The sequence below is a fragment of the Mya arenaria genome, chromosome 3 (assembly GCF_026914265.1).
Source record: "Mya arenaria isolate MELC-2E11 chromosome 3, ASM2691426v1".
Classification (NCBI taxonomy): Eukaryota; Metazoa; Mollusca; class Bivalvia; order Myida; family Myidae; genus Mya; species Mya arenaria.
This window is the reverse complement of record NC_069124.1, coordinates 46,935,904-46,949,979: the sequence shown is the minus strand read 5'-3', so window position 1 is coordinate 46,949,979 and position 14,076 is coordinate 46,935,904. Positions and strand designations below refer to the sequence as shown.

General features: G+C 33.9%; 1 protein-coding gene across 6 annotated transcripts in view; it reads right to left on the bottom strand.

Moving 5' to 3' along the window:
• LOC128229417 (ETS translocation variant 5-like) overlaps nt 1-14,076 on the bottom strand; it is an 82,030-nt gene that overhangs the window by 8,291 nt on the left and 59,663 nt on the right. For all 6 annotated transcript variants that reach the window (XM_052941332.1, XM_052941333.1, XM_052941334.1 and 3 more), the window contains 4 exons: nt 10,324-10,461; nt 7,148-7,270; nt 1,864-1,926; nt 810-1,002 (listed from right to left, as the gene is read on the bottom strand). In XM_052941332.1, coding sequence (XP_052797292.1) covers nt 810-1,002; nt 1,864-1,926; nt 7,148-7,270; nt 10,324-10,461 — 517 coding nt within the window. The remainder of the gene's footprint in view (nt 1-809; nt 1,003-1,863; nt 1,927-7,147; nt 7,271-10,323; nt 10,462-14,076) is intronic.

Here is a 14,076-nt window from a genome sequence, read left to right as displayed (position 1 = left end):
TTGAAAAAAATCTATATTAGGGCCGCCACTTTTTATAAAGTAGTGTCAGGTTACCAAAAGCAAACAATTTTTTAAGACCTTTGCACAATCCTGCTTCAAATACATTAGTTATAGAAACTAGGATAATTTATGACATTGACCTGGTACATAAGTTCTTGAACATGATATTAAATCAACTTCATAATCATCTCTTATGCCATGTTCTGTCAAAATCATCACACTTATGCATAAAATATCCATTTTGCAAACCGCAACAAATGATGCATAATTTGTCATGGTCAAATCAAGACCTTGACCTTTGATGACGGTAGGGAGCCTGATTCTGTTGGGACAGCTGCACATTTTGTGGTTATGTTAAGTCATTTTATAATTTACATGTTCGTGCAATACACACTGATGCCAAAAATTAATTTAATTGCTGATGAAATGCACAAAAAGAAATGCATAAATTAATTTTACGAGGGTATGAAAATGTCAGATTTTGATAATGACTTCCACAAAAGCGCACTGATTCAACTCAAATTCTGAAGGGAAGAGTAGTCTAGTGGTAAAGCTGTTAACCTCACACCCAAGAGGTCGTGGGTTGGACACCATCAGGATGAGAGTGTTTAGCAGTAAAGTTGTTTACCTCACATCCAAGAGGTCGTGGGCTCGAGCCACACCAGGGAACTTATAGTCTCTTAAAATGGACACCATGATTTATGCTTTCTTTTCAGAAAACAGACATGAACATGGTTTAAAAAAATGAGCTTTTATGACAATTCAGCTTAAAGAAATTAATATAAACCAAACAGCAACATATTTTATACCTTAACGCTCTACCCATGGTCTCGTAATTCATGTCAGGCTTGTTTTTATGGAGGCCCCACAATTTTGAGACAGCCTTTGAGTCTACAAGCTTAAAGATGCCCTTCTCTCGATTCGTCCACTTAATGTATCTAGGACACGTCTCTCTATTCTGTAGCAATTGGAGTAGGAACTCCCATAAGTAGGTCGTGCTACCTGGAAAAATAACGATTTTCAAATATTAGTTGATTATCAGTGATAAAGTGAAAGAAAAGACAATTTGAATATTTAGTATATTTGAGGAAAATATAAATATTACCCATAGGGTTTATTCAGTACTCAGTCATATATAATTTGATGGTGAAAACTTCACAAGAAACTGCCCTCGGTTGTTTACAACAGATTTAGAAATAAAGTACATTTAAGGTTATACATAAAATGGACTTAGGCGATCACTTATTTTTTTCAAATTACTAATAGATATCAACATATGTCAACCAAACAGCTGAAGTCTTATACAAAAGGTAATATATACCGTTAAAGCAGTTTTAATCACTGGACATCTTTAGCAATGTTTAAATGTAAAGCTTCAAAACTGTCAAACGGACAATAACAATCGGAATAAGACAGGGGTAAATCAGACATTCACACTCCCTACAAACTTCAATATTCTATTAATCATGGCGAATTTATATGCCAAAATTATCATGAAAGTGAACAATGAGTAATTCAAGTTCACCATTATGCATCAAAACATAAAAAAATAACAAAGTGCCTCTGATATTGCTCATCTCATACATATAAAACCCATCATGATCTCTTATCGTATAAAGAATTTTTTTATAAAGGTTTAATATTAACATTACCATAGCTTTTTCTGAAGAAAAAAAACTGACATTCATTGTTCATTTTTCATCAACCAATCAGCATTATGGTATTATTATTTCGTTTCTGCACTTTGATTGGACAAGGGCAAAGTCATTTGACCAATGGTAAGGGATGTTTCAAATTCGAAAATCAGAAGCCACTCCTGATAAAAATGATTGTAAACCACAATTCTCTTATTGACGCACTTACTTTCTCTTTTCCGTTTTGGTGTCGACATTTGAGCTTGATACTCCTGAAACTTTGGCTTTCTTCCTGTAAATAACAAAAAAAAACACTATGACATATGTTACAAAACAAATATATAAAAAAAATGACAGAATAATCTGTACTGTGTCAAGATCGATGACCTTATGAGGTGAATTTCATAGCTTTGATATAATCCTGATATTGATTTTAGATTTCACTTATTTCCTAGATAATGGTTTTCAGCACAAAGAAGCAAATTTCTATAAATACAGCTTTAACGTAATTATTTGAGGACTTGCTTTACAATTGTGGTCTCAAGACAGTTGAGTGCCTTTCCTGTACTTGACAGATTTGTCTTTTCCAAAGACACATTGCCAAAGTGTTCCCTATGCCTCTACAGATTCTCATTTCCAACAGGAGCAGTGCAAGCAGACGGGCAACTTTTCCAAGTTAAACAAGGAACATAACTCCACAGATATGGATCTTTTCTCAGTTAAACAAGGAACATAACTCATCAAATATGTTATTTTTCTCCATTAAACAAGGGACATAACTCATCAAATATGTTATTTTTCTCAGTTAAACAAGGAACATAACTTAACAAATATGCTACTTTTCTTCTACTTCTATTAAGAGTTGTCTATAACAATGATGGAGAAGGTATCCAGAGTTGTCCATAACAATAAGAGAGAAGCTATTAAGAGTTGGTCAAAACACTACTGGAGCACCTATCAGGTATTCTTATATTTAAATATCAAGAATAAAACTCTCGCACTATTTTCACATATGACAATGAGTCAGAGTGTAAAAACATAAATAATAACTTAACAAGTAATAATGGTATGGTAACATGATGCCAATTAAGTTTTCTTTCATAACCTGACAGCTGAACATATTTAGATTCTGTAAAACTTCATTACAGAATGAAGCAAGTACAATTCGGATTAATATGTTTTTGCCACTTAAAGCCACTTGTAGAGAAAATACTTTTTTCTATGGCAATTCTTGGGAGATGCACAGTGTTATAAACAGTCCTCGTAAGGATGTCATTACATGCAATCATATTTGCATCCGGTGACCTTTTCTCACAGCAAAGTTGACTTATCATCATGTAAATGCTGCAATTAAATCCAAGGTCACAATGTAATGCATGCTTGTGTTCACCATTTATAGCCATTTCATGTCTGTCTTCCGACTTTTATTAACTGCTTACAAACAATACATTTTCTATCTGAGTTGTTTGATATTTCAATCTTTCAACGTCATTTTTTCAAAAGTCTTTTGGCAGTTATTTGTGAGATTGCATTATCATAATGAACAAATAATTGCTTATTGTTTCAGAGAAAAAACACAAACAAAAATAGTGACATCTAATTTGCAATCACAGGCCTGAAAATGACACCTGTGTTTCCTTGACTATTTTTTTAAAATTTCCAGTCCCACTTAGTCGAAGGTCATACCATATTTGCCCTAAAGGACGCGCAGATGTCAAAAAGATGGTGACTGACACTTAGCTTAACAGCGAAATAAACAGAAGATTTTTTGTTTTGAACAGTGTACATTGTTCCATTTTACCATGACCTTAATAGAATATTTTACATAATATTTCTTTCATACATATAAAATTCATTCAATTTAAAAACCCACATTTTACATGAAGCATTTTTTTACAAAACCTAAGGCCAATTTAAATTATTTTCATCCTTTTTTAATGGGGTAAGGGCGGGGGTTGACATTTTATTTTGTATTTTTCATTTCTCTAAGATGACTGTTTTACCATTGAATATGTGTTCATACACTTTCTTATTGAATAAGGGACCATATACATGTGTTTATAGATGAACAATGAACACTTTTGTTACAATTCTCCTTTTTTACATGTGAATGTTACACATCAACAACCTTAGGTATGAATGATCGCTGTTCCTGGACCGTACCAGACTGATGCTTAAATACAGACCTTAAGTTCAACATTTTTATTTAAGTCAAATCAAATTTAAGGGGTGGCGGAAAGGAGGGGAGACAGGGATGAAAATCTAAAAAATAATTTAATGTCACCTGAGATATAATCACTTTTACATCTGTTCATCCTATATTCAGAATTAATATTGAATAATTTATCATGATATCTGTCTCTTGAATCACCTGCCTGTTTTTATTTCATTTACAAATGAGTCTAGCTTGCCATCGTAAAACCTTTAAATTGAAAATGTTCAGTTAAAAACTTCCATTATTGTTTCCTTTCATGTACGACAGGGAAAAAAATGATGTCAATACCATATTATTAGTCTGAATATTTATTTGCAATTCAAAACTTTGGACTAACCTTTCTTAATATAAGACCACAGTAGCCATAAAGTCTATAAAACTTGGTACATGTAAGTCATTCAGAGTTTAATCTTTAAACCAGTTCTCAGTAGAAAGCATTTTGATTGGTCAACAGTTAGTATTGATTAATATTGACCAATCAAATAACACTTTGTTAACTTTATCCAAAACCCAAAATAATCAGCAGTCAATTGGATAAAACTGATAAATTGTCCAAGGCTATCTTTTGGCTAAGTGACAATAAAACAATTTGATTGGTAAGCAGTTATTATTGGAAAAATATTGACCAATCAATGAACACTGGTTAACTTTATCCAAACCCCAGAATAACCAGCAGTCAATTGGATAAAACTGATAAATTGTCCAAGGCTATCTTTTGGCTAAGTGACAATAAAACAATTTGATTGGTTAGCAGTTATTTTTGGAAAAATATCAACCAATCAAAGAACAGTTTGGATAATTTGACCTTACCAAAACCTTGACCAGTTATATACAATTGGCTGCAGTTTAATACAATCAATGGCTGCGGAGTTTGTATGAGACTTATTTCACAAATATCTTGTTTTATGAGATATTTGCACATTGCACTCCAATTTTTCTAATTTATTTATCACCCTGTCTCAATATATTACCGGCCTTAATTGCAAAATTCAATTCTATACCTGTAGCCAAGCAATAAACGAATTTATAAATCACTGTGTTGCCCTTAAGGCAATCGTGAATAAAAGTTTGAATTCATTATCAGGTTTCAAGTTCAATGTTTCATCAATATCATTTAAATGTAAATACAGCATATATACAAAATATTGTTATGTTATAAGACAGTGGTCGTTTAAGATTATATGTCAAGGGTCAATTAAGCCTAACTTTGTTAAAGTTAAGAACTTTAACGCCATCATTATTTACTTTCAAATCCATACTGCACTGGAAGATTACTGGATACAAAAGTTACACATGCTGAAACGACCACAAAAGATCGAAAATACTCGCTAAAAATAGGTTGTGGAATCAAACTTGTTGTTGACCTACGAGAAATTGTCTCTTTATATCTGGAGGAGTTGAGTTATACCCCCCCCCCTCTGAACATCTTAACGAAGTCACATGTTCTGAAAAAATTACCCTTCAAGACCAGGAAAAATGGCATATTCTGGTGCACATTTACCGAGGCATATCTATATATATCATTAAAGTGCTGCAAGCAAGAAACTTTGCCCCACATCAGCTGAACTACACGTAAGGCCTAAAAAAAAAATGGTTTGTTTCTGGTTACATGCCCAAAAAATATTGGGTCGGTAGGTAGGTTTTTTTTTTTTTTTTTTTTTACTCTGGCAGTCAACTTCAACATCTTCTTTTCTGCCATGTAACTCATCGAAAAGGTATTTTATAGGTTGTCCTTGTTCTACACACTTTATTTGTTTGAATCCCAATGCACAATGAGTGCAAGGGTATACATTTACTGCAATCAGGCATGTTAATTTTGTCGTCATTCCGGTCTACTCAAGGGGCATTTTGTTGTCAGGAAAAAAGAACTAATGCACCAATTGGTGCTGGAAAAATATCTAGTTGTGAAATTTAGCAAATGGCATAAAATTCGGACAATTTTTTTCCGGATACTGGATTTTTTTGGCAAGTGATTTTTTTTTGCAATAAAATATTTTGAGTTGGTGGCAAATAAATTAAGTCGGTCGGGTAACCAGAAACAAACCTATTTTTTGTTTAGGCCTAAATGAAGCTGCTTAATCTAAAACTCTTTCGACACAACGATGGTCATAAATATAATGAACAAAAACGACGCGGAATGCGAGAAAAAAAAATAGTCCCCTACTGCTTGTGAACCATAGTATTAATAATTTTAAATAATGTGTATAATTTCCTTATTTCAGTTCTCACCAATCATATACTTTGCTTGCATATTTCTTGAATTATCGCAGGATCCATTTTTTTCCAGATGGACGGAAAGGCATTCACATTATTTCTGGTTTCATAGGAACCACATGTTTTGTCCGACAAAAAATAAAAGAACATTGATAATCACCAAGTTTCATTAATTTAGCTTGCATATTTCTGAGTTAGTGCACGATCAAGTCAAAAAGAGTGGCATTTTCACTGTTTTTGCTGCCATGGTAACCATAATGTCATTCTAACAGAAGAAGTACATACTAACTTAATGTCCCTCTATCAATATAGGAAGCTTTTAAACCTTTTTGAGCTATGCCTGGATCATTTCAATAAGTTTTATCTTATTTTTTTAAGCCATCTTTGTCAGAGAAATCATGTGCATAATCTTCTAAGGGCTCTTTATCAACATACCAAGTTTCAACAACCTAGCTTGCATACTTCTTCAGTTATTGAAGTGTACAGTTTTTCCAGACCCACATAGACATGCAGACAGACGGTCGGAAGGGTAAACATATACCAAGTTTCATTAACCTAGCTTGTTATATTTCTTCAGTTATTGAAGTGTACAGTTTTTCCAGACCCACATAGACATACAGACAGACTGTCAGAAGGGTAAACATATACCAAGTTTCATTAACCTAGCTTGTTATACATCTTCAGTTTTTGAAGTATACAGGTTTTCCAGACCTACATAGATATACAGACATTCAGACAAAGAGTTAACCTTTATTCCCCTGCAGTGAAATCGGTAGTGGCCTTACAACAGCACCACAAACAGATGCCAATGCTTGTAAGAGTATTTCTCAGTCAGTCAGGCAAGAGGGATAACTATCAAAGCCAGAGTTATGGTCCTTGCTACACATAATTATGCATACTGTCACTGGTAACATAAGCAATAAGTTTCATGAGAATATCTTGACATGTTATTGAGTTATATCAAAGGTTAAACGTTTTTGCATGACGCTGATGATGATAATAACAGCGACACCAAGGCTTTGACTACACCTGAGCTTTTATCTCTTAAAATGGACAAGGTTAACAACAATGCCCTTTCCCTTACCTTTTTTAGATTTACATCTGAGTGGAGATGATGGTGGTGTGGTTGATGATGTGCCTGAGTCTGACTCTGACATGAACATCTGACCCGCATGCTGCCCTGGGCTCTGTTGACCCTTATACACGTCTGAAATGTACAAACCAGTTATGTTACATTGAAAATAAACATAGAAATGCTGTTCCATTTTGTATTTGACGAAAAAGTCTTAGTCTGCACTCTTAACATTTACCTATATAAGATATTGAAAATGAAAGCTATTTCAATAATGAACTGGTCAGTTAAGGTCATTACATATTCAGACAATGAACTCATAATAGCGTCTGCTACAACATAAGAAAGTTTTTGTAGGTAACTGAACTGCACATCATCACAGGCTATTTTATACTTGTACGGAAAAATTAAAGATGTATTTGAATTTGTCTCTTAGCAACCGTAATGATTTGCAAGAAGCAAAATGACAATATTTGATGAAGCTCTAAACTTGACAGGGAAATTTTAATGGCTTCTTCAACAAGCCGACTAGAAGGTACAGGAATATGACCTTCTAATTAGAAAAGAGAGGGAAACATAAAACACCAAAGCTGGTGATGATTTACTTCACAAGAGATTTGCAAGAGGTTTTTGTTCTCAGAAGAACGAGTTCTATTTATGGCCAATATTTCTGCAGACATCTCCGGATGAGGAATTACATCCTGCCTTAAAAGGAGACTTTTTATATCTATTTTATTTTATTTTTGTCGACTGAGAAATGAGATCACAAAGTATTTAGACTCAATTAAAACTTAACAAGGGAAAAATCTGCCTGCGTATTTGAAAGTAAAATAAGGAAAATGCTCGACATCTTTGCAGAAAAATTACACGATTTCTTTTCTGAACATATCGAGTTATTCTGACACAAGGAAAGAATAACCTGGTTTCACTTTGTCAAAACCTGGTTAACAATATAAATGAATTTGATACAAATTCTGTAATAATATCTTGATCCAACAATATTGTAGCATTTAGGTACAGAAATTAATAACCCTTTAATGTGGAATAGAAATATGCGTAATATATCTTTAGTATATCAAAAATTCTTTTCCTTCACAGAATTGCTCCTATTTCCTTAGGACAGTATTACGGAGCTCACATCACTTTTGATGATGAAATTTAGGCCCAAACGAAGAATGTCAATTCTAAACCAGGAGTTTTTCGTCTAATACAAATGGAGCCAGTCAACATACGACTTCAAAGTTCTGCACAAGCCAGGAATGTATCATTAAATAGCTGCCATTCAGGGGTTAATATTTCTCTCTAGCCTTCTATCAATTTACTGAAATATAATAGTAGTAACTTTCAAGTAAAATGTTATTACAGTAAACACCAGTCTCAATTTCCGCATTTCCAAAGGAATAAAGGCATTCCCCTCAGAACCACACACCGTACATTAAGCCCAGGGATAATCCGTATCATTTATCCGCATCATTTATATGATTACACTTCCAGCCTAATGTTGCTATTACCTATTTTCCAAGCGTCATTTTGTCCATACTGCCAATAAAAGCCATGAGCATTACCAACATTAGCTCACCTTTTTTTAATCAAAGTTAAATTCTTGTCTTACATTTTTTGGACCAATTCGGAAAGTGCAGTTGCAGAACTGAGCTCCATAAATGATACAAACAGAAATACTAAATTAGATAAAAATTCAGTTTTTATTCAAGGCGTAAATATTCATTAAAGCCCCAATTTCTTAAAACTTCTTAATTCCGTTATAACATGATTAAGGTAAGCTCACTTTCTTTGTTTGGATCTAATTTGTGTAATATTTACATTCTTATGAGCTTTTGGACTTAATATATAAATTATTTTTATGACAACCCCCGATAAGTAATTTTCGTTTAGTAAAATCAAGATTAAATAGAAATATTTTTCTTTATAACATAAGCTCCTTAAGCTTGTTACACTAAGGAACATTTGAGAAATTAATGAATGAATGAAGATAAAATCATCACACATCACATGCTATTGTCATGAAAACTGACGAGATATTTCCTTAACTTGTGTTCCTTACATTGTATGAAAAATGAAATCAGATTATATTAAGATTACGAGCCTATTGACATTAAATGCAGAGCTTGATAACATGTGGTCTTAATAACGTCAGAAGAATTGCTGCAGAAAATAACGATTTTGTGACTTTGATACTCGGAAGATGTTACAAGTCATGCTGTAGAATGTTATCTTCTTAACCAAAGTCTTGACACAGTTTTAAAGCTCGGTGCAAACTGCATTTCATCACCTATCTTAACGACCTTCAACTCGATAAGCTTTTATATAAAATGTGCCGTAATAGACTCGTACTACAAACAATGAACATAACGAGAAAATCTGGTTAAAGAAAAAAAACTGTATAATACTGGTTAAATCTTTGATTTGGTCAAGGTTAGCCAAAGTGTTTATTGATTGGTCAAAATTTATCAAAAAATAATTATTGACCAATTAAATCATTTTAAAGTGCAAAGCCAAAAATGGTCAACTTATCCAAGTTTAATATAATTGACTGTAGGGAACTGCTTAACTTAGGACGAATTTTGTATAAAATAACATTGAAGGTATTTCAACAAAATGATAAAAGCTTATTTAGGTCTGCGGAGGTCTGTTAGCCTGAGCCCCGAGAGTGACACAAAAGTTTCTAAATTAATATATAAAATGATATTCATAGGTAACACCTAGTTTTTACTCATGACCTAATGCAAGATTATTTCTGATGCAGACGTGGGATAAAAGCATATGCTTCTAACGAAGAACTTCTGGTAGTTTGTTTTCCTGCTTGTGTGCAGATGTGGGAGTGGGTTGGGATTATCAAACAAGACTTTTGCCTCAAGGTTCTCCCATTTCAGGGAGTCAGAATCCCTGTATGTTGTGTATGCAAGGGTGACTTATCCGTTTCGGCCACTTAGTCTCCAGTATGTTGTGTATGCAAGGGTTTCTTATCCATTTCAGCCACTAAGAATCTCTTGTATTTTGTGTATGCAAGGATGACTTAAGACAGTTACCTGACCATTAATTAAAAACAACAACACCTGAATGCAATAAACCTGTCTTAGAACAACTTTCTTATTAATGTCATGTGACACATTTTGTAACATGACACATTTTAGCTTCTTTTTAGCGATTGCTATGTTCCGTTTCGTTACCTGGTCTCATGGCGACATGTGTGGCTGTGTTGAAGTGAGCGGGGAGGGGCTGGTGGGCGGGGGGAGGTTGACAGAATGGCGCCAAGTAATGTTCCTTGGACGCATCACATCCTGATGAGTGCTGCGAGGCCAGGTACGCTGAAACATTTATAAGAGGCATAGATAAAAACACACGCACAATTTTGTCATTTTCACACAGCAAAATTCGCTCTGCGGCGACATTGTACACTGGGGTGTACTAATGACACAAGGACATTGATGAAGATGAACGTATGATTATATCTAGATAAAGAAAATACTGTGTGACCATAAAGCACCGGAGGATTTTTGCAACGTCAGTTACTCGAAAATAAGACAACAGGCTAGATGGTAACGTAACGAGTGAAACACTGTGCACTATTATGTAAAAATAATCTGGCAAGACATCAGTTGCGCGCATATCATTATGTAAGAGGGAAATTGATGCCAAATGATGCACAATGTCATCATTGTATTGCAAAAATGAAATGGAATTCCGAAACATGTCAAACAATTCCACTAGCAATAATGACACAAATGATAAAAGAGTTTGCTTGGCTTTTCTGTACCTACATTTTTATTGTGGTAAGGTAACTAGGTTTTCGCTTTTTTTTTACTTCCTAATCACTTCATTCCGAAAAAAAAAAAACATCCAAGAGGAAAAAAACAACTTTTGGTAACGGATCGGTGGGTTCTAAAAGATTAACAGGTAAAAATATCGTGCTTTCAGCACCTTTATTTCATAATTCAACATGGCATCCATCATAAGAACCATTGTTTTAGATATTATTCATCCTTTTTAGTAAATTTAAATAATTGTATGACTTTTGGTAAATCTTATATTGGAATAAGCGTGCACCTTTAAAACAACATTCAACCCAAATAATCAAACTATTGCTTAATCAATTTTTATCTTTTTTATAAATAACTATTGACGAAGTATTACCGGGGTAAGTCACTAAAGACACTACTACTTTGTTCTACTTCTGGACACAACGCCTACATGCAATTAACAATTACATCGGCAATGCGACCCCAGAAATAGACTGAAAAACCCAATTGCTAGAAGCGGATGTAATTCAACGATCAAGCAAATGTGAAATGAAGTTTCTTTCTGCAGAACAGACAAGAAAAACTGCCTTTTTCTGCAGAACAGACAAGAAAAACTGCCTATCATTTTCCAGAGACACAATCATAAATTCTTCTTCATGAAGGTTTACAAGCATTCAAGCATGATCAATCACAATTTAAATTGTTTTATAAATGTCTTTAAAACTATGTCTAATAAAAATTGCCATGCACTCAATAACTTTAACTGTAACATGAGTATCGTGTCAATTTTTACCTACTTGATAGAATAAATTTCAAGCCACAAAGTCAATCAATCAATTATCTGTTTTTGCTTGTTCTGTAACTCTAAATGCCAAAGAATTTATCTTATACAGAACATCAAGAACTGAAAACAATTAATCCCTACCTTCAATGAATCCATAAAAAAGAGCCAATTCATAACAAACTAAAGCTACTGTTCAGTAAAAAAACCCATTGATGATCATGTTTATATCAAACAGAGGGAAAAAAAAGCTTGTACATGACATTGAATTAAGAAATACTTCGAACCTTTCGATTCTATTTCACAATTTGGACTTCTTATGTAAGTAAAATACTGTTTTGAGTGATGCTTTTAGAAAAAATAAATCCAGCACAAGAGACATATATCCACGAATTGATATTGAGACATGGATATGCATATCCACGAGATTATTTAGAAACATGGAGTGGCATATCTACATGATTATATAGATGCATATCCACGAGTTCATATAGAAACATGCAGATGCATTTCCACAAGATTATATAGAAACATGGAGATATATATCCACAAGATTATACAGAAACATGGAGACATATCTATGATACAATATGGAAACATGGAGATGCATATCCACAATACTATATGGAAACATGGAGATGCATATCCACGAGATTATATGGAAACATAGAGACGCATATCCACGATACAATATGGAAACATGGAGATGCATATCCATGAGATTATATAAAAACATGGAGACGCATTTCCATGATACTCTATGGAAACATGAAGATGCATATCCACAAGATTATATAGAAACATGGAGACGCATATCCACCATACTATATGGAAACATGGAGATGCATATCCATGAGATTATATAGAAACATGGAGATGCATATCCACTATACTATATGGAAACATGGAGATGCATATCCATGAGATTATATAGAAACATGGAGATGCATATCCACTATACTATATAGAAACATGGAGATGCATATCCACGATACTATATGGAAACATGGAGATGCATATCCACGATACTATATAGAAACATGGAGATGCATATCCACGATACTATATAGAAACATGGAGATGCATATCCACCATACTATATGGAAACATGGAGATGCATATCCATGAGATTATATAGAAACATGGAGATGCATATCCACTATACTATATAGAAACATGGAGACGCATATCCACGATACTATATGGAAACATGGAGACGCATATACACGATAATATTATGGAAACATGGAGATGCATATCCACGAGATTATTTAAACATGGAGACGCATAACCACGATAATAAATGGAAACATGGAGATGCATATCCACGAGATTATATAGAAACATGGAGATGCATATCCACGAGATTATATGGACACATGGAGACGCATATCCACAATACTATATGGAAACATGGAGATGCATATCCACGAGATTATATGGAAACATGGAGACGCATTTCCACGATACTATATGGAAACATGAAGATGCATATCCATGAGATTATATAGAAACATGGAGATGCATATCCACTATACTATATAGAAACATGGAGACGCATATCCACGATACTATATGGAAACATGGAGATGCATATCCGCGAAACTATATGGAAACATGAAGATGCATATCCACGAGATTATTTAAACATGGAGACGCATAACCACGATAATAAATGGAAACATGGAGACATATAACCACAATACTAATATGGAAACATGGAGATGCATATCCACGAGATTATATAGAAACATGGAGATGCATATCCACGAGATTATATGGACACATGGAGACGCATATCCAAGATACGTTATGGAAACATGGAGATGCATATCCACGAGATTATATGGACACATGGAGACGCATTTCCACAAGATTATATAGAAACATGGAGACATAGAGATGCATTTCCATAAGATTATATTCAAACATGGAGACATATATCCACAAGATTATATAATTAAATGTTAAATTAGGTTAAATGCATTCAATGATCTTTAATTGGGCAAGGACAGGCATTATCTTCAATTTGTAGGATTGTTTGGTTTGGCACGCATTGTTCTGCCATTGAACTCGAGCAGTCAATCAAGGTCATTTTTGAAGACGTCACATTTTCATTTTTCGAATGTGCAATATCTTATTTGCACCAAGCGTACTCCTTAAACCATGATTAAGGAAGTGCAAACATCATACTTTCCAAATTAGACGAATTATAGTAAAGATAACATGAATGAAAGTCACTGAACTTGACAAGGATGAACAAGAGCACCTTGCATTGAATGCCGAACGCTGGTCTGTTGTAGATTTGTAGGCTATCAAGGTGGGTAACTCAACATTTATTAAAGCTACAGTTGCGGCCCTTGCTTAAACATGTGAGTATTGTCTTTGGCAATATTAGACTG